Raw genomic sequence first — 22,729 nt, 5'->3', positions numbered from 1 at the left:
ATTTTAAGGTGAAAACATAACAAAGCACAAGTACATAGAAGACTGCATCCTACTTCTGTGCAAACTGGACGTTCTTAATGAGTTTTAGTGTTGATTATGTCATTTTTAGGTGATAATATCTTATTGCAAAGCAAAGAGTGCTAAGCATTTTATGAGCTCAATTACAGAAACAACAAACATCTTAATTAAAACATTTGTAAATTTGTAGTGAAAGGTTGATCTGTGAACAACATAATACAGTTGTAGACTGACTGATGAAGAAGATATTTTTGTAATCAATAAAGGCTGTGACTTGGATAAAGCCACAGACTGAATGGAAATTGTATTTCCATCCAGTTTTGAGCAAGCAATGTGAAAGCATTTATTCATAATTATTTTTTCTAATTTATAGCAAACAAATAGTTTGATGTAGATCGTTTTTCCATTGAGATTTTGTTTGTATTAGCCATTGAATATATGAACATTCAAGGACTCATCACAAAGATGATGAAATATGCATTCATATGCGCATGCGTGCACACACACAAACAAACACACAGTGCCTTGAAAAAGTATTCATGCACCTTGAATATGTTCAAATTATGCCACAAAATGTTGAACGGGATGGCATGCATTTTTATTCAGGCTTAGGGAGTCACTGCTTTCTAAAACCAGCTTATGCTGCAATCACAGTATTTTGGAATACATCTCTATGAGCTTTCTGCCTATTCTTATTTGAAAAATAGCTCACGTTCAGTTGAACTGTATTGAGAGGGTTTGCGAACATCAATTTTCTGCCACAAGTTCATTGCTAGCTTTGATCTAAGGATTAAACAATCCCACTTTAGCTCTGGGTGTTCAGTTAGGATGGTTGTCCTGCTGGAAGGTAAATCTTTGCAAGTCTTTTTCAGCTTCCAACAGGTTTGCTGATGAATAAAAAATATGAAATGGTATAACGGTGGGAATAATTTTGCAAGGTGCATTATTGGTCGTTCAGCATTTTGTGCTCACCTGCTCACCTGTGACAGAATGTCATCTCTTGGATGTGTGACAGCGTCTCCCACTAAGCTTAGGGTGGAGTTACTGGAAATTTCCTCAAGTTTACTATGGAATCAGACAGATAATGGCTTATCTTAAGTTCTTTGTTTGTTTCAAAACACAAATATGCTCAGAAATACAGTCAAATTAGCAAGATAGATAGATAGATAGATAGATAGATAGATAGATAGATAGATAGATAGATAGATAGATAGATAGATAGATAGATAGATAGATAGATAGATAGATAGATAGATAGATAGATAGATAGATAGATAGATAGATAGATAGATAGATAGATAGATAGATAGATAGATAGATAGATAGATAGAATTTTATTGTCATTGCACATGTCCCAAGTACAGGCAACGAAATGCAGTTTGCATCCAGAAGTGCCTGAGCAAGTTGTACATATAATATATCTAAATATCATACAGATGTACAAATATGATACAATGTACATGTCCACAGCTATGAGAAGACAAGACACGTTGGTACCTACGAAGGAAACTTTGTATCACTGGGTGTAGCTACAAGATGTTCTCTAAAATAAAACGAAAATAAAAATGAATTGTTTCTATTAGTAAAATGAGGGTCACCACCTGAGTCCCTGTCATCAGTACCCAATAAACTACAGTTATGCATTGGAAAATGAACACATACAACCTGTTAAACTGGATTCAGTGGTGATTATTAAATTTAGACCCATCTCACTGATATCTGACACGGTTGTCAGTGGCAACCTGTACGTGCTACGTCCAACAAGCGGCGTCAAGTGGTGCATTCAATTCCCCTAAGAAATGACAGAATTTAAACAGTGGGCCTCAGATTCGGGTAACTAGATAAACTTCCATATTTTACATATTCCCCAAACATTACGGGCACATGTTATATTGAAGTCAGATGTTCTGTTTCCACAAAATTTGCTTTTCCCTCTAGTTTTGCGCAAAAAGAAATTCAGGATTTATTTTTGCATCTAATATAGCTAATTAAATAATAACATTTCAGCAGTTCGAGCAAGAAAAGACTCACATACCAAATTTAATTTTTATTATCCACAAACTGTTTGTGTGCAGCAGCTGAAAGGTGGCTCTTGAACGCATCACGTGTTGCAGCCAGTAGGCAGCGGCATCAGTCAGATAACCGAGCGGCACAACGCCACATCACTCCGACTGAAGTGCGTCAAAAAGCCGTGGAGACGCTAGGGATTCTGACTTACTTCCATCTGACTCAACACCAGCAGCGGAGTCTAGAACATGTAGGAATAGACTGTTCTTGTTTTTTATTCTAATTTTGTTTTTTATATGTTCATTTTTATATATACTTTTACTGGACAAACCTCTAAACTGTGAGCCCTCCTCTCACGCCTTCGGAGTCCCATTCATTTGGTCTCCTTTGAACCGAGTGTAGCGGCGAAGTTTTGTTAATTACGTTTTTCCTTTTTTTAAAACTACAAAAGAACTCCTCCCGTCGTCCAGCCACAGGACTCTGTGAAAAATTTGACCTGACAACACCTTCACCATGAGGTAAGAAACTATTTTGTGTTTTCTTGAAGAAATAAACATGAAGGGGATGGAAGTCTTTGGGCAATAGAAGTCAGAGTATGAGATTCCTCGCGGAGCAGCTTAGTGAGAAGCGCGAGGAAAACTCCAGCTGACATATAGCATTAGCTTAATATTTTGTGGTGAATTGTAATGGACACCAGCTGTCCTCAGCTGCTGGTAGCGAACAAACAGCGTGCTCCGTCAGCTTTATTGCAGGCTGAGTGTCGGCAGTTTTGCTCCACCGACAGTCTCGCTGCTCAACGTGAGTCAGTTTGTGCTGCATTTGTGAACGTGCAAAGGTTTGGAATGGCGCGCGCTATCTGCTTCTGCATAAAGAGGGATTATCTTTGATGGGCCGACGGTCATTTGATGCCACCTTATGACCATCTCTCATTTACACACATACATACACGCGCGGGAAAAAGCTGACTTCTGTCAGCAAAGGAACGACTCGCGCACGTTTCTAAGCACCTTTATAAGGACTCTTATTTGACGTCATGCATTATGTAGCCTTTAACACATTCTAATTGTTACCCTGAACACAAACGCTGTTTATGTTGAAGGTGTTCTCACAGCTCAGTAACAAAGTTTCAGTCAGGGGCGATGCTGGTGGACACAAAGCCGAACAAGGGAACAAGATCTGAATATTAATGAAGTCCAGACATATATTCCAATTATTTAAATTAACGCATATACAGTCTTTTTAAATAGAAGCATCTGGTAGGCTTTATTAGTATTCTCCCAACGCCTATAAAACTAGACAAGATATACAAATAGAAGCAGTTAACATTTTTAAAGATTTGTTGCTGTTGAATCTTTCATGATTCTATCCAGTGGGAAAAAAAACATCAGCTAGTGTCTAATTGGAAAGGTATCACTGAATTATACAACATATGGTAACTTGCTGAATAAGTGAAAGACCTTATGTAGCTCTTGAAATTTATTTTAGTCATAGTTACACCTAGGTTTCTTACATGTTTTTTTGTTTGTTTGTTTTACTACATTGAGTCCTGAGTGCTCATCTGCCATAATAAGCTCAGTAAAATTCTGTTTTCTTCAAACTGTATACACATAGTTATGTTGTGACTCAGAAATGTGTCTTCTGCACAGTTGTTGCAATGTCTGGTAGGTTTATATTAAATAAGAGGCCTGAGAACAAAGCCTTGAGGAACCCCACCTGTGGTCTGAGGGATTGAATATAGTTTTTTTAAATTTTTTTTTAAGAGGTTTGATCACTGTATTTTTGAAAAGACTGCAATTGGGTCCATTCATGAGTGAAGTTTAAACCAGATACAATATTTCAGGTGTAAAGCTACTAAACAATTTGAATAATAGAAAAATACCAAAACCTTGTGAGCTCCATAGTAAAACAGCATTTAATGAAGCTTTGGATAAGGACTTTAAAAGGCCTGTGGTCCCTTCATGAGCCATAGAATATTTTTGAACCAGATCAGCTCCACTTAAAATAAAACTGTAAAAAAAAAAAGAGTGGTCTGTGATAATTTCATTTCATTGCCCTTGGAGTATGTTTCTGGAAACATTATTTTCTCTCATTTGTGAGTATTCTCCCATAAATCCATTTCATTCTCAAATGTCTTTCTTTTCCTGTGAGCTAAAGACACACATACTGTATGTTACAGTGAGATGGTCTGTGTGGAGCTGCAGAATCATACATGAAGCTGTCAGAGTGATGAGGATTGTTCATTTGCGTGAAGCTGCCTCCCCCCAGGAACGTAGCCTTGGTTTTCCTTGGTACTGTTGACTTGGCTATTGGAGCGGAGGAGTTTTTTTTGCCACATATTTGCTTGTAACTGTGGTAATGTTACTCTGACAAAGCTTCAAGGGCAAAATGGCTTCAACAGAAGTGTGTGGCCTTGGTTTATGTTTCGTGTTTTGTCCATTTTGCAGTGTGTGTGCTAAGAAGTGAGACATGCAGTGTGGCTGTGGCTGGCCCCCTTTACAAAAGCCTTTAATTGAATCCAGATGTTGGGATCTGTTGGTAGGCCAAACTGTGGTAAACAATTGCTATGGCTTTTTTTTTTTTTCTTTAGAGCTGGATGTTGTGTCCATGTCCTGGACTGAAACCACTAACTTTTTTTTTTCATTTGTTGTTTCTTTTCCTTCTTTTCTCCCTCATAGTTTACAGTAAGTCTTTCATTTGCTACTTTTGGCCTGTTTTGCATCTCGGATCACATCTTCCCTCAGAAGCAGCGCAGTGACAGTGGTGGTGAGGATTCACTGTTGGGACAACTGGTTGTTCCTGCTGTATTTGAAATGAAGATATGTGTGTCCAGATGGGATGATGGGATGAATGTGTGTGTCTGCAGTGAGTAACAGGTGTGTGAGCGAGTGGCAGAACCAGCTGCTCTGAACTGACTCATGTGGGACACTTGTGTGTGTGTATGTGTGTGCGTGTGTGTGTAAGCGTGCGCGTGTGTGTGTAAGCGTGCGCGTGTGTGTGTAAGCGTGCGCGTGTGTGTGTAAGCGTGCGCGTGTGTGTGTAAGCGTGCGCGTGTGTGTGTATGCGTGCGTGTGTATGCGTGCGTGTGTGTGTGTATGCGTGCGTGTGTGTGTGTATGCGTGCGTGTGTGTGTGTATGCGTGCGTGTGTGTGTGTATGCGTGTGTGTGTGTGTGTATGCGTGCGTGTGTGTGTATGTTTATGCGTGTATGTACCAAATGGTTGAACACATAGGGACTAACCCCAGTTAGCCTAATGGGCATTTTATATTTCTCTGCCATCACATCTGCTTCATCACATTAGCTCTATTGAAAAACATTCTGTCACTCTTACTGGTGTGGGACCAGTAAAGACTGGTTACCACAGAAACATCTGTCTTCTTATAAACTTCTTTAACCTTCACTAAATGTATCGCACTTTAAAAGCCTTTCTTCTCTTAGTTATTCAACCCACCCAGGTGTAATTCCATGTTAGGAACTGTTTCCAGGAATCAGTGTAATAACATGAATGCTCTCCAGTAACACTTCATTTGTCAGGGTAAGAACAACTTGCATAATTTGAAATTGAACCCAGACAATAGCCAGGAAGCAGGTATCAACTTTAGAATTTTTTTTCTGGTCTAAAAAATCCACTCTGAGGCTCTGAGGTGCTCTCAGAGTGCTCTGTGTTTTTATACGTTTCCAGTCTTTGCAGTTATGCATAGTTCACATTTGCTGTCAGTTTTACCATAGTTTGAGCTGTAATGTCTTTTAAATGATAGACTTCTGCTCTTGACCTTCAGTGGAGACTGGGGCAGTTAGTCTCCTACTGGTTATGTTAGAATGCGTTTTTTTTTTTTTTTTGTACAAAGTCACGAATAACCATAACTTGGAAAAAAAACCTCACCCGAAATTGATCAAAACTCAGAACTCAATACTCGGATTAAGTCAGATTAAGAACCCTCAGGCACATTTTATTTGTTATGGTCCTTGGAAAAGAAATTGGATCCTGTCTGCTCAGATGTCAGAGAAAACAGAGTCTGTAGTTAAGGAAAGCCTGATGGCTGCATTTCCAGGCTAAAAAGGGAAGATGCTGAAGTTATTTCTTTCACACTTGTCTCACTTCTGTGTTACTGGAGAACTTCACAACTGTTCTTTCTTAAATGGACATAGTTTGCTATGTTCATAAGTAAGAGGTAAACAGCACAACAAAGTGATTGAGCACAGATGGTGGTACCTGGTTGACATTTTGCATGCTGCATCTCCATTGGTGCTGCTGTGCGGCACCAATGGAGATGCACAGTTTGGCCATTTATTATATTGTTCATCATTTATTGTGATAAGATTCTTTTCATGATTGGAGTTTAGATTTATTGTAGTCATGATAAATTGCAATTCTAGTTTTTTAGAAACCCTCAAAACTGTCTGTATTGTTGGGATTATTAGTTTTACTATTTTTTTCCTCTTTGTTCAGTAAGTTTGAAAATATGATTAGATGCAGTTACTGTTAGATGCAGTCACTTCTTTATGTGACTTGGTAAGCATATTACAAATAGATATGTTTTTCTAGAGAATGGATTTGTTTGTGGAACTATGACTGCTGTGACACAGACATAAGTTTAAGTCTATAGCCCCCAGCTCCCTAACTGGGGGCTACCTTTCATTAATGTTTGTCTCCATTATTCCCAAAACATTTCAGTGTTCAGCAGCCAACAGTAAAGGTGTAGACCTCCCAGATGACATAAGCTAACACTATCTGTTTAGTTATTAGCTTCAGGGACAGCCCAATGACTGTGCTATACATGCATACATTAATACTTATTAGTCGTGCTCTATGGGGGGTAAAAATTGTAGTCAAGAGCTAGTTAATCATTTCTTTTGCTCTTAATTCAAATGAAGCTTCCACTCAAAAATGTTGTCACGGTATTGAAAAGCCTGCTGTGGCGTAAGTGAACAACATGGTTTCCAATAGTTGGAAACCGTACTGGACTAAATACTGGACTAAGCATGGCTGAGACCTTCATCTGAGGAGGTCAGAGGTACCAGGCAGAGTGGATTCCTACACCATGAAGATCTAAACTCTGTCACTCTGTTCCCCTGCATTGTATCAGGGCACACGCAGCGCTGATGCCAGCTTATCTCTGGCTGTTGGATAAGCAGCACTGTCAGAGCGGCTGGCCTGTTCTGTGTCAAGGTAACACATCTTGACAATTGCTGAAAGGCCTTGCGCCTCTCAGCCCTTTCAGCTTCATGCCACAGATGAGTGATGGGAGTTGAGGCCAAGCTGCATGCTGCCTGCAACATTTTATTCAGAACTTAATGTGGACTGGACCCCCACCTTCTACCGCCTCTGCTACTTCCTTGTTAACCAAAGCTGGACAGCAGCCAATCAGAGCATAATATCTGATTAATGATATGTTAGAAGGGTCAGCCTGAGGCTAATTTCATATTTGGCTTAATTTAGTTATACTGAGAAGATAAACACTGCAGTCATCGTTGTTTTGTTTTTGTTTTTTTACTGAACAGAAATCTGTCATAACACTCCTTTAACACTGGTTAAGTTATGAAAGCTACTATAATATTAGTCTGGATACTATCTGTCTTAAGTAAGCTCATGTCTTTGTTCTTATAATTTTTTTTTACTTTTAAATAGAATTTATAAAAAATGTTTAGCCTTTTCTGTAGTTAGCAGAAAAATCAGCACTATAAATAACATGACAGTTGTCATGACAATATCAGGATCCTGTAAATATGGGATGGGTGAAATAGACTTTAAATGTTTTCATGCTGTATTGTTGAATTTTACTTGAGGCATCATAAAACTGATGATTAAAAAGTATCTTAAAATATGCAGCAGTTTTTACTTAATACTTTAATCACTGTATGTAGTCATGACCTCAGAGACAGGGCAGCTGTACTCTGCATGGTGCATTTATTTACACGTTTTAAAGAGGGCAGAAGGTCTGAAAGAGTAGGAGGTTCTTAAAGAACCAGAGGCCATTTTTATAGCATCAGATACACCTATGAAGCAAAGTCAAATTTCTTTTATGTTTTGATTTTTACAGCATTTTAAAAACAGCAGAAGATTACAGTTGTGTGAATATAATATAAAATGTCAGAATGTGCCTGGAAAATGCATAATACTCTCCCATTAATATATTCATATTTAATTTGATCATAATTGATAGTCATAGCAATGTTCAGTCATACTATGGTAATTACATGTTTTAGTCTTTACCAGCAGACTTGTCTTGTGTTAGACTTATATTTGGGGCTAATTAAAACAGATTTTCATGCAGGACGGCAGAAAGCTTTTCTCAGAGGAGCAGATCTAGGAAACTGTTCCCTCCTGCTGGAAAAATGATGTACTACTGATGCAAGATCCATTTTTATGGAGTTCCCCTAAGTACCATTAAAGCAGTAAATTTTCTCATATTAATTTTCTCAACTAAGTGCTGGGGGCCTGATCCAAGTTTCCTCCAGAGCTGTTGGTTCTGCAGAGCCGATTTAGTTTCAATATTTGGATTAAAAAGATGTCATGTTCAGTGCATTGTGTTGTATCTCAGAAGGCAGCGAGTATAGCAGAGAGTTTATTGATCTGTTAGATTTAGTCTGGGTTGGCATTGTAGCTGTTGGTGAGTGAATGTCTAAAATCTAAAGCTGTGACCTCCTCTTGTTGTGATTTGTCTTCTTTTGCTGACTCCACTATTGTTCTTCCCCTCTTCATCTCGCTCATTTCTTCTATTATATGTTGCCATCTTTCCACCAGGAAGGAAGCTTATTTTATTTGAAGAAAAATACTATTTTCAAATTTAGCTCAAAAATAAAATGTTGAATGTAATTCATATCATCCAAGTATCTTCAAAGAATCTTGGATGGTGATGCTGTGGGAAGGAAGGATCTCAGGCAGCAGTCAGTATTGCAACAACTGAAGAGGCCTCTGACTGAAGACTGTTGTAGTCTGATAACCTGCTAACAGCTCAATATCTGGGCAGCAGAGACAATATTCCACAGTAACATGTTAAAGATCTGCAGTTATAACCATCTGGCTAAAGGATCCTCTCATAACAGGATAGGCCAATCAAGCTTTCCTGACTGATATTTTTGTTTTATTTTGAGCTGCTACTTCTGTTCATATTTTTAAAATCAGATCATAGTCAATATAATATTTTTTATTTTTAACCGGAGAAACATATTTTATCTTACACCAAATTATTTAGACTTTTGTTCCAGTTAGATTCAGAATCATGTGTCTCAGATTGATGCATTTTTAACTGAATGAGGGAGAAAGGGGAAAACCAATAACGACCTATTTTTTTTGTCCCTGTTCCTAAATTGAGCAACAAATTGCTTCCCACTGTTTACTTGTCCAAATAATCTCGTTTCATTATCTCATCTCTCCTGCTTATTACCCTCTATCCTCTTTCTGGCATCAATTTGTCAGCATTGGGGAACGAAGTCGCAGCTCCTGGAACTTGTTCACTGCTCAGAATACAAATTACATGATGGACTCAGTATGTCAACATAAACTAGGAGCATTAGTTGGACGACATTTTGGATTATCATGAACGGGAAATCGCAGAAATCACATTTAACTTCTACCTCTTCAACAAACTGAACTTTTCAGTTTGCTTAGCAGCTAAATAATTAGTAGAGATTTTGAACCACCGTCTCACTATTGCATGATAAATTTGTATGCTTAATAAATCAACCGAAGGTTGATATCAGATTAGCAGTAACATTCCTCTGACATGTCACTACAGCTTTTCACACACAAGCTTACAGCTCCTTGTAACTACTGCATGCTGTTTCTTTGTTATTACTCCATCTTATTTCTTTATATTTATTAATGCTGAATGTTTTTAACAGCACTTCACAAAAACAAAGTACAAAAAATAGTTGAAGTAAAAATTACAGTTTGAGTAAATAAAAGGATTGATTGATTTATTAGTGGAGCTTCTAATAATGTTGTATGAAATAAACAATCTTTGAAATGAATACTAGTCATACAGTGCTGTCCCTTTAAGCCTCCTTAACTCACTAAGACTTGTGCAGGTTTTTCATCTTGGATGCCAGAGGAGCTCCTGCTTTTTAAAATGTGCCTTTAAATCACATGAAGCAGATTAAATTAAGTTTGAATTTCAGCTGCGTTAATATTATTGCTAAAATTACATTGTTGTTGAATCCATCTGTTATAACTACAATATTAAAGTGAAATTCCTTGCAAATCTTTAAATTACGAACTTCAAGCATAAATATTTGGCACTCTTAACTTGAACACATGCTTAAGAAAATAAAATTGTTTAGAGTGTGCCTTATTTTTCTGTTTTTTCTGGTACACAGAAGAGTGCTGATGAAAGAAGCCGTGTGGGTTGAGTTTTGTTTGTCACTGTCTTTTGTCAGGAACCTAATTTAATAAAGATGAGCTGTCAAGGGTGGGGTGCTGTGTCCGGTGCCCATGTCCAGTGGTTACTGGTGAATATATGGGTTGTGTTTACCCTTGCAGCACCACAGCACACCAGTAACAGTTAGTTTGTATTAAGAAACTCTTTATTTGTGTGTTGAGCTTACTGAACCTGAACACCATCAGTCTATAGTGGCAGTCAATGTGACAGGTGAAAGCAGACAGTTGAATATTTTCACAGTGTGGGGGCTTGACGGAGCAGGTGTGTGTTTAACCTGTGAGGCGTTGTCTATGTTCTGTGGGTTTGGCAGGCTGCTGTCACTGACATCACTGGCTTTGCATGGAGAGGTGGAATTGTGGGAAACCACTGCTTGCGACAAGAGTGAGCTGTTCCCACACGATGGTCTTATACATCCCTGCCATCTCTGTATTGCTGTTTATGGAACTTTTGGTCACTTTGAAAACTCATATGAATCGGTGGCACAGTTTAAGATTCTCACAATATGACCTTTATGGGTTTTGTGACTTGGAAATATTTCCAAAAAGCCTAATTTGTTTCTTGTAGCCAAGCAGAAAGTGTAGCAGGATGGTTTCAGCCAGGTGGGATCCAGTGTGCAACAACAAGTGGGGGAGGAGCAATGCTGCATTGGTCTAAGCAGCTGGAGAATATTCTAGTTATTCTGGTCATTCTCTGGTATTTTATTGAAATGATTTTAAACGTCAGAGTGGTATTTCTGAAATTGCCGGGGTTTGGAAATGTCTCCGTTTAAAACATTTATGTGCTGTGGTGCTGGTAGCTCTGACCAACAACACTATTTGCTTTATTTAGAATTCCTCAGCAGTTTAACAAGACAAGGACCTTTCTTTTTTTTTTTTTTTTAACTACGTTGGATTTTACAGGGTGACCAGCAGTGATGGTATTATCCATATGTGCTACTGCAGCATAAGTTCTTTAAATCACACTGTGGTTTATTGAACTGTAATGTCCAGATGAACCAATGAACCCTTTGTGTTTCTGATCCAAGCACTGAAAGCTTTCTTCAGTCTTAATATAGAGTGAAATAAACAGTTTTTAACACCTAGCTTAAAAAGTAATCAGAGTTTATTTGTGAAGCCGTCTCTAAATGCTTCCCTGTGTTTCTCTCCAGTCCTCTGCTGTGGACCTTCTCAGTCTTTCTCATATCCAACTGAAAACCAGAGGAACATAAAAAATCCATAGAGAATCACTATCCTAGTCCTGCAAATTCTAAATTGATTTAAAATGCTCAAAAATCCATTTAGTCTGTTTAAGTTTTGTCGAATAATTATTTGATTATTTTTTTTATTTAAGAATAAGCCAAGCAGCTAAACTAACCTCATACTGGTAATTTAAGTTATTGAATTTTATGCTCAAACCTATAGAGGGATTACACAGCAGATGCATGCACAACTTGACTCCTGAAATACTGGGAGAGTGTTTAATCTCTCACTGGTTGCCATGGTTACCCGCCTTTATATTGTTTTAGCTAGCGTGTTGTTGGGGTCCTACAACTGTTTGTCCCAGCGTCATAAAATAAGTTATGCTACCAAATTGACATTAGCATTAGTGACCCATTAATAATCCATATGCATTACATACAGGTGAGCAGATAAATGATGAAAATAAATGACCCAAGCTTCAGTAGCCAGACATTACTGACTAGTAATTTTAAAGCATGTTGTTAATGGAAAGATCAGTGAGATATGTCGAGACCCTCCAAATAAGACAAACATATTTATGTTTGTCTCATGTGGAACAAGGGCACTGGAACAGGGTTTTCTTCAAATGTAAGTTTTCATAAAAAAAAAACAAAAAAAAAAACAACAATATTCATATTCAGCTTGCAAAGGACAAATAAAATGAAATCATTTCTTCATATTTTGGTCACAAATGGATATGTATCTGCAGCCTTTCAGGCAGGTGGTAAACTATCCATCAGAAATCAAAAGTGCAGCAGGATGAACCAGAGGTAGTGTGAGGTACAGAGATGCTGTTCTAAAAATAAAACCTCTGACAACTACAGAAGCCCCAAAGCCACGTTTGGGAGTTGTGCCGGGCGAAGAGAGGTGGTGTGTGCTGGTGGCGAGTTGTAATTTAATTAATTAGCCTAAGTGTAAATAGTTTACATAGTTAGAATTGTGTAATCTTGCCTGATTTCAGCAGACAATGTGCAGTACAGTGGCTACTGGCGCAACGTGATGATAATCCTTCTATTTTTATTTAAATACAAACTGATAGAATTTGATAAAGTATGGAACCTCATAGAATAAATAAATGTATTTACTAACACTGTGTTTTCCTCTAGTCACTCACATAATTTAAACAGAATCTCTGGACTGTTTGAGTAGAAAAATAGTTTCTGAATCGAAAAATCAGAATCAAATCGCTACACTGAAACATTTACCTCTCCACTTAAAGCTCACACTGAGTTTCTAGAGATTTACTTGTCCCCCACTGTGTGTAGGTTTTTGTTCCCAGCAGTTTCCCAAAGAGAAGCTGAAACACAAACACAGTGTGTGTTGATCTCTACATGAGAGCGTCCCATCCTACCACAGTATCGGTGACACCTGAGCGTTGGGGACAGTTGGAGTCAAAGCTATGCGTGTGTGTGTGTTCTGACCAGCTACGTGCCCACAGTGCGCTCAGCTGTGAGATCTGCTAGCAGGAAGCCACGCTACCCTGATCAGCCACGACAGCTCATGAATGTGCATTTCTGTGCCGTGTCCTGCCAAACCTTCATCTCCCCCTCACTCTCCTCCTCGGCCTCCTCTGAGGTTTTGTTTATGCCATTTCAGCTGTGCTGGTCAGCAGGCACTGAGGAGTGACAAAGATGAGGGTAGAGGAGAAAAACAAACGGGACAGTGAAGCGTTTCAGATGTCTTCTCTCAGCTTTTGCTGAGTCAAGAGGAAAATGAGGAACTGAACAGTAAGATAACGGTTTTGGTTTGGTCCTCTGTAGCTGCAGGAGACCTTAAAGTTCCTAAAAAGCAGAGATTAGTGAAGCTGGGAGTCCTCTCTGTTTTGTCTTGGTGTCAGTTATTGAAGTTGCCCTCCAGAATGTTGCGTTGCACTCGTGGTTCCTGTCTGTATGTGATCAGAAGAAAAGTAAGTGTGTATGCTTTGGTACATGTGTGAAGTGAACTGACAGACCTTTAACTGATATTTTCAGTTCAAATAAAGATGAACATGCTGAAAAGGAAATACAGCTGTTCTGTTCTGGGGCCTGGCTGCTGGGAGAGTGGTTCATCACTTTTAATCACATAATTGACAACATGACTGTAAGACACCAGCATCTTCACTTGGGCTGCAGTTAAACATTATTTTTGTAATAGATTATTTTATTATTCATATGATCGGTTTAAAAACGCATTCTACAGATTTTTAATTTAACCATATTTTTGTGCATTAAAGAAATGCAAGATGCAAAGAAGCAATTCAATTCTTTTTTTTAAATAAAAAAAAAGTAATATCACAAATTTAATTGGCTGAAATACAATAACGGCATTCCTTTAGTGAACACTTGATTATTTGTAGCAAAGGATGCACAGCTAAAAAATACATCATGTGAAAGCTTAGCATTTTCTGCTGGACTTAAAATTAACATGACTGCTCTTTTTGTTTTACTTTTGTGATTAACCAATTAATAAATGGATAACAAAAGGTACTTTATTATTATTATTATTATTATTATTTACAGAATTTGAACCAGGTGAAGCTAAAACTATGCTACATGGCAAGCATTGGATATTTACAAAATTTTATCTTAAATGCAAAATGTAAATGTTTTTGTACAGTTTTAATTTGTCTCTGTGCCCTTTTACAGTCTACATACTCCAGTAAACAATCATTTACTAAATTAGTTGATTATTCCAATAATTGATCATGATTAAGGGTGAAATGATTAGTTGGATTAGTCTTCAGTCAGAAGCTGCTTCAGACCTGTTGCACCACAGGGAGGAGTTCCATGCTGCTACATCACAATCACCAATTATTAAGACTCTATGAATAAACTTTAAATTACTACTTCATTTAATTTACCCATAGGATTAAGTAATTAGAATCAAAGCGAAAAGCGTTCATTCTAAAGAGTGCTGCTGTCAGTATAGCTTGAGTTTGGTGCATTTATTGATCCAGATCAGTTTTCAACGTTCTGACCCTCCAATCACGGTTCAGGGCAGACAGAGCTGAACCCTGTCCACTTGTGATTTCTCACTCCACCTGTAGTCAACAGAGAGTCACGGAAGAGCTGCTGGTGGAAAACAGACCTTTACAGGATTTCTGTTTCACAGTCTCAACACAGAGAACAACAATTCCAAGGCAGCATTTGTTGCCTCATGTCTTAATGAGATCTTAGCACTCTGACAGGTCATGATGAATCAGAAATAGTAGCTGTGAATTATTGCAAAGGCTAGCTGTGACATTTCATACTCTGGGTGTTTGTGCCTTCTAAACAGTCAATATGATGAAGTCTTTTGTGGCTGAATCCTGCAGGTGCTTTGCCTAAGCTAACACATTTCCTGTAAATCTGAGGATGATGTCCTCGCTCGGAACCGTTGTCACTACAAAGTTTCCAAACCGTCTTCAATGTGGAGGACCAAAGTGAGATCAGGGCTGATTAGAGAGAGCATGCAGGCTCTTTAAAGAGGCACAGGAATGGCACTACTGCACAGCAGCTGGAGTGAAACAGCTGTAGAAACATCTGAGCCATCTGGCTGGTAAAAACAATCAATAAGAATCCTGCAGCAGTGAACGATGCTCCTTTTCTCACTGTCACCATAAACACTGACTCTCTAGGATTGAAAATAGATGAAACGTACTTCTGCTCTGTATATTATTCACTCTGTGAACATGGAAACTCTTAAATATGAGTGGACTGGTTAAAGAAATTATGGTTGCTCCATCGTGGCTACTGCCTGTCTGAAAATCCTGTCAGGTCACCGAACTGAGGCATGGTACACACACACTCACGCACACACGTGTGTGTAGCACTGTTTTATATGATAAGTCGCATTGCTGAAGCAGATGCATTTTTCTGATGAGCCAGAATTTGTGTCGTCATGACGATATAGACACTTTTGGTTCAACTTCCTCCTGGGGCGTCATTATCCTGGAACGATGCATGAGTGAGAGCTTAGAGCTCTGCTGCTGCTTGCTGCAAAGAACTCTGTAGTAATTCCAGCACCTTGATTGAGATTGGGTTTTATATCTTTTCTTTTTTTTGGAAACGTAGGGAGCAAGCATAAAATGTCCAGTGATTTAGAAATGTATTCATACCCCTTGAGCCTTCCACATTTTATCACATTATAACACAGGCCTCAATGTATTTTACTGTATGCATTTTAAAATGCATGTTAGATGTTTACATTTAGCTGCCTTTACTCTGATTCCTGTAAATAAATGCAGTCAACAGATTATTCTAAGAAATTACGGTGACACTTTATTTGAAGGGGGTTGAATAAGACTGACATAACACTGTCATAAACATGAATAAGCCTTCATGAATATTTATGACTGTTGTCATAAAGCGTCATTCAGTAAATTATGACACTTTTAATACAAAGTTGACATTATTCAAAATGTCTTTGTTATGACAACTTGACATTAACCAAGAAATCATTACTGATATAAATTTGTTATAAAAGTATTACTGATTGTACTTTAAAAATTAGGTAACTTTGTTATTAAAGGTAAAGTTTAAACAGTAATGATTTCTTGGTTAATGTCAAGTTGTCAGAATAAAGACATTTTAAATAATGTCAACTTTGTATTAAAAGTGTCATAATTTACCGAATGACACTTTATGACAACAGTCATAAATATTCATGAAGGATTATTCATGTTCATGACAGGTGTTATGTCATGTTTATGACAGTGTCATGACAGTCTTATTCAACCCCCTTCAAATAAAGTGTTACCGAAGTTACTTAATTGTTAAAACAACATCCTGAGCTCTAAACATGTTAGACTGAATATGAGATCAAATTTAAAAAACTTAAACTAACATTGCATTATCACTCTGAACACAGCAACCCCAGAGTGAAATATAGTGGTGGCTGCAAAAGTCAATGGGATTCTTCTTGAATTTATTTCATAAGTGATAGTGCATGTTGATCAACGTGAGTATATTAAAGCAGTCATGTAAATATGCCAAAAGCTAATTTAATTAGCTGGGCTGAGGGTTATTATTATTTTTTTGTTTACGTAATTGACACACAAATGGACGAACACACATGACATAAGAAATGGTTAATAGTACAAATGAGCAATTATGAAAAGCATAACACACTGATTTTAAAAATAAAACATTTAATTCAGAGATGTTAGTTTAAAATATGCACATAATTTTGATTGTATAAAAGCCATTGTTTAAATGATTTTCTAAAACTGTTCAATGATGTGATTCTTAATTCTAATGGTAATGGTCCTGCTTTCTGCTGAAATCATAAATAAAAAAAAAACCTCATTTTTATTTCTTTATCTAAGTACAATAAAATAAGTAAGTTACATCTGCCCTGCTGAGTTTCATTCAGCTTCCAATAAATGGACAAATTATTCCCTACATTAATTCAAGTCAGTTTTTCAGAGGTTTTTTGTATTTACAGTGAAGGAGTCATTTGAATTGTTTCTTGACTCTTTCTCCACTAAAACCGAGTTATTTTCTTATAAACAATCCCTAAGGCAGCGACCCACATGTCTCATTATGTACTAAACACATGAGAACAGAGAAGCCTTCATGAGTTTCACCTTTAGTCTGCTTGACCTCAAACACGCCCCGCCTGAACAGCTTTAAACGCATGCTGGGGGGTCTGCCAGAACCGGCCCGTTTTCTCACCCCTACATGACCTTTCAGTATTGCATTCCTGTGAGTTTCCTTCTTGTTGTTGGGTCTTTAAACTTATCAATGATGGACCAATTGAGAATTCAGCAAAATACGATTAAATTGATAAGAAAATGACATGCACCTCTATTCAGACTTTCCCTTTGTTCCATAAATGAACTGAGTTCTTTAAGTCTCGTGATGAACTAAAGGGTCCCAGCAGAGTCACAGGGAGCCAGGGGTGGTTACAGTGTATGACGATCCTGAACCACTTCTGGGATTAGGAGCAAACACGACTATGTGATATTAAAAAAACATTCAGTCCCATAGTATTTGAGAACAGGAATGTGTTACTTCAACAAACATTCAATTAATGTTTGTTGAAGTAACAAACTTCAACAAAGTTGAAAAATAAAAGAAAAATAAAAGAAATGTGCGAAGTGTGCACTGGCTTAATCCACCAACAACATCTGGAATCACTGATGTTTAATTGTCAAAAAGGACAATTAAAAAATGTCCTTTTTGCTTTGAGTTTTTGGCAAAGATTCCAGATATTGAGTCTTCTTTCTGGATTCTGGAAATTTTTTTTTTTTTTTTTTTTTTTTTAAACAGTATTTCAATTTCAACATTTTATTAAAGGGTCGTCTGGCTTTTGGAACCTGTTTTTACTCTAAAATAATGTAGTTTTTTTTTTGGCTTTTAAATTACTTTAAAAGCTAAAATTGCACTTTACCCTTCTAAATGTTCTTATATTAAACAAGTGTCATCAAATATTAAGGATGCGCAGATATGAAAATTTGGGGCAATATTGATATTCAATATCAAACTTTCTGCTATTCTGTTAAAAATAACGAATATTATATGTAAAATTAGACCCACATGTCTAAAAAATGATGACACCACTGAGTTCCCAACTCCTGTCAATCCTGTGTTGAATCACTATTACATGACCAAACCAATACCACTTGACCAACCTCCCACCCACCTTGAATGCCTTAGAATGCCTGCACTAGAAGAAGAAGCTCAGGTGAATGCTGCAAGTTTTAAGACACGCCCCTTTTGGTTCTGCTATCCCAGTTGCATGTTCTGTAGGCAGACACAGCTTGTGATCTCTGTCAATCGACTTCTTTAACATGAAGGGACAATGTTATAGGTGTTGCGTTTATAGCAGAACTGTGACCAGAAAGGCATTGTCATCCAGTCATTTAGGGTCCACCTTGGGTGACCCTGTAGTTTTGGTTTTCTACCATATTCCCATTACTGCGCTGCACCAATTGAAACCACCACATGCCTTCTTTCTCATGTTGGTTGTCTTGGTAACCTGACTAATTGACACCCTTTATAGGATCTATTGTGGCTTGGTTACATATTGAATGAGCTGACAGGAAATAAGAGTCATAGTTTTAGAAAGACAGGCAGAGACGATAAGGCAGGAGAATAAAGGAGTTCTGTAGTAGGTCTTCCACATTGCAGTCGGGCCTCATTTGGTCTTGATAAAGAAGTATCCTCAGACAAACCTCCAGTCTTTATTCCCCAGGACAATGCCTGCACAGTGGCGGAAACAATCAGCCGACACATGAACTCCCAGCGGTCAGTCGGCTGTGCTCGACAAGCTGTAAAAGACAGACTGGGATGTGATGGTGGCTGGATGTTCTATAATAACTTTAGGCTCCTGTGTAAGAAATCAATTAATCGCATGATAAAACGGCTTCAGTTTGTGGTTTTTATTTCATTTTTATTTTTTTTTATTTTATTATTATTTTTTAGGTTGTTTTATATTTTGAATTTAAAATGTCTTCCAGTTCCACTGTGGAGTGTTTTGTACAAATTTAAAGTTTATTAGTCTTTGAGAGGGTGAACTTGCATTATCATACCATTATCATTATACTACTTAAAGATGGTATCAAAACAACAATATTATAGTGTAGCGCAATAATATCTTGGGACATTTATCATCCAACAAAATTTTATTGTGACAGGGCTTTTCCTAATGAAAAGTCTGCATATTAGCAACTATAGTAATTGATACAATTTCATTTGTTGGGACTTTGCACATGTATACCCTGCCACAATAACAAATTTTGCTGGATGATGAATTGTCCCAGAAATTGTTAATATTTTTGTTTTGAGATGATTTTCAAGTGATATTTAACTGACAGCATAATAATGCAAGAACACATTGTCAAAGATCAATAAACTTTAAATGTTAATGACTATTTAACATTGGAACTGAAAGACATTTTAAATATGCAAAATAAATAAAACAGAAACAACAAATAAAAAATCATGAAGTCTCTATAAACAAAATTGTCCTTTTACAAAGGGCTGAGACTAAAGCACCAGACTGAAGACTTTTATCATCCAGTTTTTGTTATCAACAGAGAAAAGAGAAATGACAGATCATGCAAATGCAAATTACTGAGCTTGTTTTAATTCATGCAATTAATTTATTTACTGCTTACACCGATAGTCCTACCCACATTTTTGCTTCAGTTAACAGAATTGCAGAAAATTTTAGGACATCTACTTATTTTTAAGATTATTTCTACCGTTGCTCGTAACCACCTGGCGTTTCCTTCCACTGATCGACAAAGTTAGAAAGAGAGCAGTAGCTTCCCTGGCCGGCAGAGCACGAGAGCAAGGTTGAAGTATAAACACAATGCAAACAGAAGCTCAGTGAGAGGTGGCAGAGTTTCTTGGAAGCAGGTTTGTGATTTCTTGTGGATGAAACGAGGCAGGCTCCTGGTTCCTGCTGCAGCGTGAGAACAGCTCTGTGTGCTTGCTGGTGAATAATTCATCCTGACTGGGCAGAGCTGGAGTTTGCACCCAGCTCACAGCAACTCTGGGATCCCTTTCATCTTTGTTGCAATACCCTGCACACCAAATTTATTATACAGCATAGAAAATGACGCATCAGTCTTTTCAGCAGGCTTGTTGGGAAGTAAATGCTACTTTTTGTATGGAAAGCTGGAAAGAAACATTGGTGTTAGATAGGCCCGCACCGATATGAAAATTTTGAGCTGACACCAATAATGTCAATATAACCAATATTTACCCACGTTAGACAAATTTCCCTTTCTTAATCCATTTTCATTACTCTTTCAACACTATAGAAAAAACCGGACCACACTGCTGACGTTGCTTCACTTTTGTTACTTCAGTTCAACCCTCCATAATGCTTTGCTACATCACTATATAGTACACCGGGAAACGAGATGGAAATAAATATTTGCTGTTGTCATCAACCTGGTTTGACTTATAAGGCTGAGGGGGTGGGTGTTGTGTCACTGTGACAATTTTTTTATTATAGGAATTTTGGTTTATCGTTATGATAAATTTCAGTTATTGACGTTAAATAAAAAACAAAACTGACAGTATGATTGGACATGTTTTTTTATTTTCTCCACTGTTCCACGAGACCGTCAATAAACATTCAATTTGAAAATATGATTAAATGCAGTTTAAGTGGCATTGTGAAGAAACCTGTTGTAAATGGGAGTAATTTCAAGAGCAGTATTTGTTTGTGGCTCCATGATATTGTGCCATGCAGTCACAGCCATACAGTTACCTAAAAAATAATAAATAGGCTTTTTTATTATTATCTTCAGCATTATTATAATACCACACAATATCACAATAAAATCCTAACTCCATATCACCCATCCCTATAAGGCCGATATAGATGTGCGAAAAAATGACTAATTTCGGCCGATACCAGTGTTGACACAAATATATTCTGCATGTCTAATTTCAGATTTTTTTTAGGCTGATCTTATTTTAAAACTCCAGCAGTGAACCTCCAGTATTTGAGAGGGGCATATGTTTTGATGTTTTTCTTCTTCTTTACAAAGGGTCTTAAGCATGGATTGATAGTTTCTATCTACCTAAACGGACAGCTTTATTTTTCTTCAGTGAGGTTGTGTGAATTTAGTAATGTTTCCCCTTCCTTTTAATCAAACACCTTAATCTGAACGTGTTCACACCCATGGCTTGTGATGCTATTTTTGCAGATATTACTATGCAATGTTTTACCAGACACACGTGTGAAGTTGCTTGCAATTTTCTAAAACTGAACAAAACTGTTACTAAACGGTAAAGTTTTGTTGGTGGATCATTTTAACTACAACTGTCTGCCTGACCAGCTCACTGAAAGTCTGCAAGAATAATTTGCCAACAACTGTTATCTGAAAAAGCAGAGGAACGTACCATCTTGGTTGGCATGACAAAAATGTTGGATTGGCTCAAATTTAGGAGAAAATGTGTGACAGGTTCATTGTTGTACACTTTGTCATCAAAAAGAAAATGAAAATGTACAAGTTAATGTATCCATTTCATAGATCTGAAATCATATTTCACTTTCTCTTGAAATGTTATTTTCATACACTAATTACTAAACAACATTTTGGACAGACATTACATCAATTGTATGTAAATGAATCATTGTGATTGCTGAAAATGAATGAAATTTTTCATCACCCCAGGGAACCCCAAATGGCAGCAGAGCTGCAGGAAAACTGTTGGTGAGCCCTCTGCACCAGGTTGCTCAGTGGAACAGCTGCTGCTTTTAAAGCAGTCTGCCCGTCACCTGTTGATACTTGAGACCCCACGCACATGCTGCTGGCTCTATTTAGGCTGCTTAATTACTGGGAGCACTATATTTTTCTCCTCCTGCCCCCTAGGGTTGATATTTCTGAAATGTACTACAGAAATAACTCAGTGGAAACACTGCCTGTTGAAGTTTTATCTGCACCAGAGATGCACCCATCCGATATTAATATCGATCTCTATTGAAAAAAATTAGGCACTTTTACCTAGTTTCAACATATTGATAATACTGGTAACTGTAATGAATTTGCACACTTGTACACATCCCTGTCTCTTAACTCTGTGTTTCTTCTGTCTGTGTACTGCAGGAGTTCAGACAGTAATCTTCTTCCTGGACATTAGTGGGAATACAGCGGATTATGGCGTTCTCTCATTGAATTCAGAGAGCCTGCACTGCAGGAATTCACAGGGTCTGATGGGGTTGGTTTAACCTTGGTGTTGGGGGTTTAGATGATGAATCCCCCAACTATGTGATGGCAGATACAGATGTGGAAGACCTGGTTGAAGCAGACAGCAGACTGTCCTGTTGTCTTTCTCTTCCTCCTTGCTCTCTGGTTGTTGGGTGATGTGTTTGTGTTTGCACACACGTTGGCTGTTTCCTGATTGTGTAACAGATCAGCAGGTGGTGAGGGTTAAGATGACAGTGTGCTGGGATTAGAGAGGTGAGACATGAACTAGGAGTCAATCCCTTTTACCACAGCCGGGACAGACGCTCGCTGGCCTACTGTCCGCTGTCTTACTGGATTATGAGCTCTACCAGTTCATCTCCACCATGAGCTCTTACTCCTTCACTGTCACTGTTTGTCATCGGAGACGAGCGGCAGATAGACTTCAGCTCTGCAGCTGCTGCGCTTCAGTGTCTTTTCACGTTTCAGTAACAATCCAC

At 37.8% G+C, this 22,729-nt stretch overlaps 1 protein-coding gene across 5 annotated transcripts in view; it reads left to right on the top strand.

The window, feature by feature from the left end:
- The first annotated feature begins 2,132 nt into the window (after positions 1–2,132).
- Positions 2,133–22,729, top strand: part of enah (ENAH actin regulator) — a 128,225-nt gene continuing 107,628 nt past the window's right edge. For 3 of the 5 annotated variants that reach the window (XM_088002200.1, XM_088002198.1, XM_088002199.1), the window contains exon 1: positions 2,134–2,543. In XM_088002200.1, coding sequence (XP_087858326.1) covers positions 2,539–2,543 — 5 coding nt within the window. In that variant the 5' untranslated portion in view covers positions 2,134–2,538. Of the gene's footprint in view, positions 2,544–22,729 lie in introns of all 5 variants that reach the window. The other 2 variants (XM_088002197.1, XM_088002196.1) reach the window with 2 other exon arrangements.

This window comes from Poecilia mexicana, unplaced genomic scaffold (genome assembly GCF_051168715.1).
Source record: "Poecilia mexicana isolate PSO_F unplaced genomic scaffold, ASM5116871v1 scaffold_21, whole genome shotgun sequence".
In the NCBI taxonomy this organism is placed as follows: Eukaryota; Metazoa; Chordata; class Actinopteri; order Cyprinodontiformes; family Poeciliidae; genus Poecilia; species Poecilia mexicana.
Note: the sequence above shows the minus strand (reverse complement) of the source record. Positions and strands in the feature narration are given on the sequence as shown.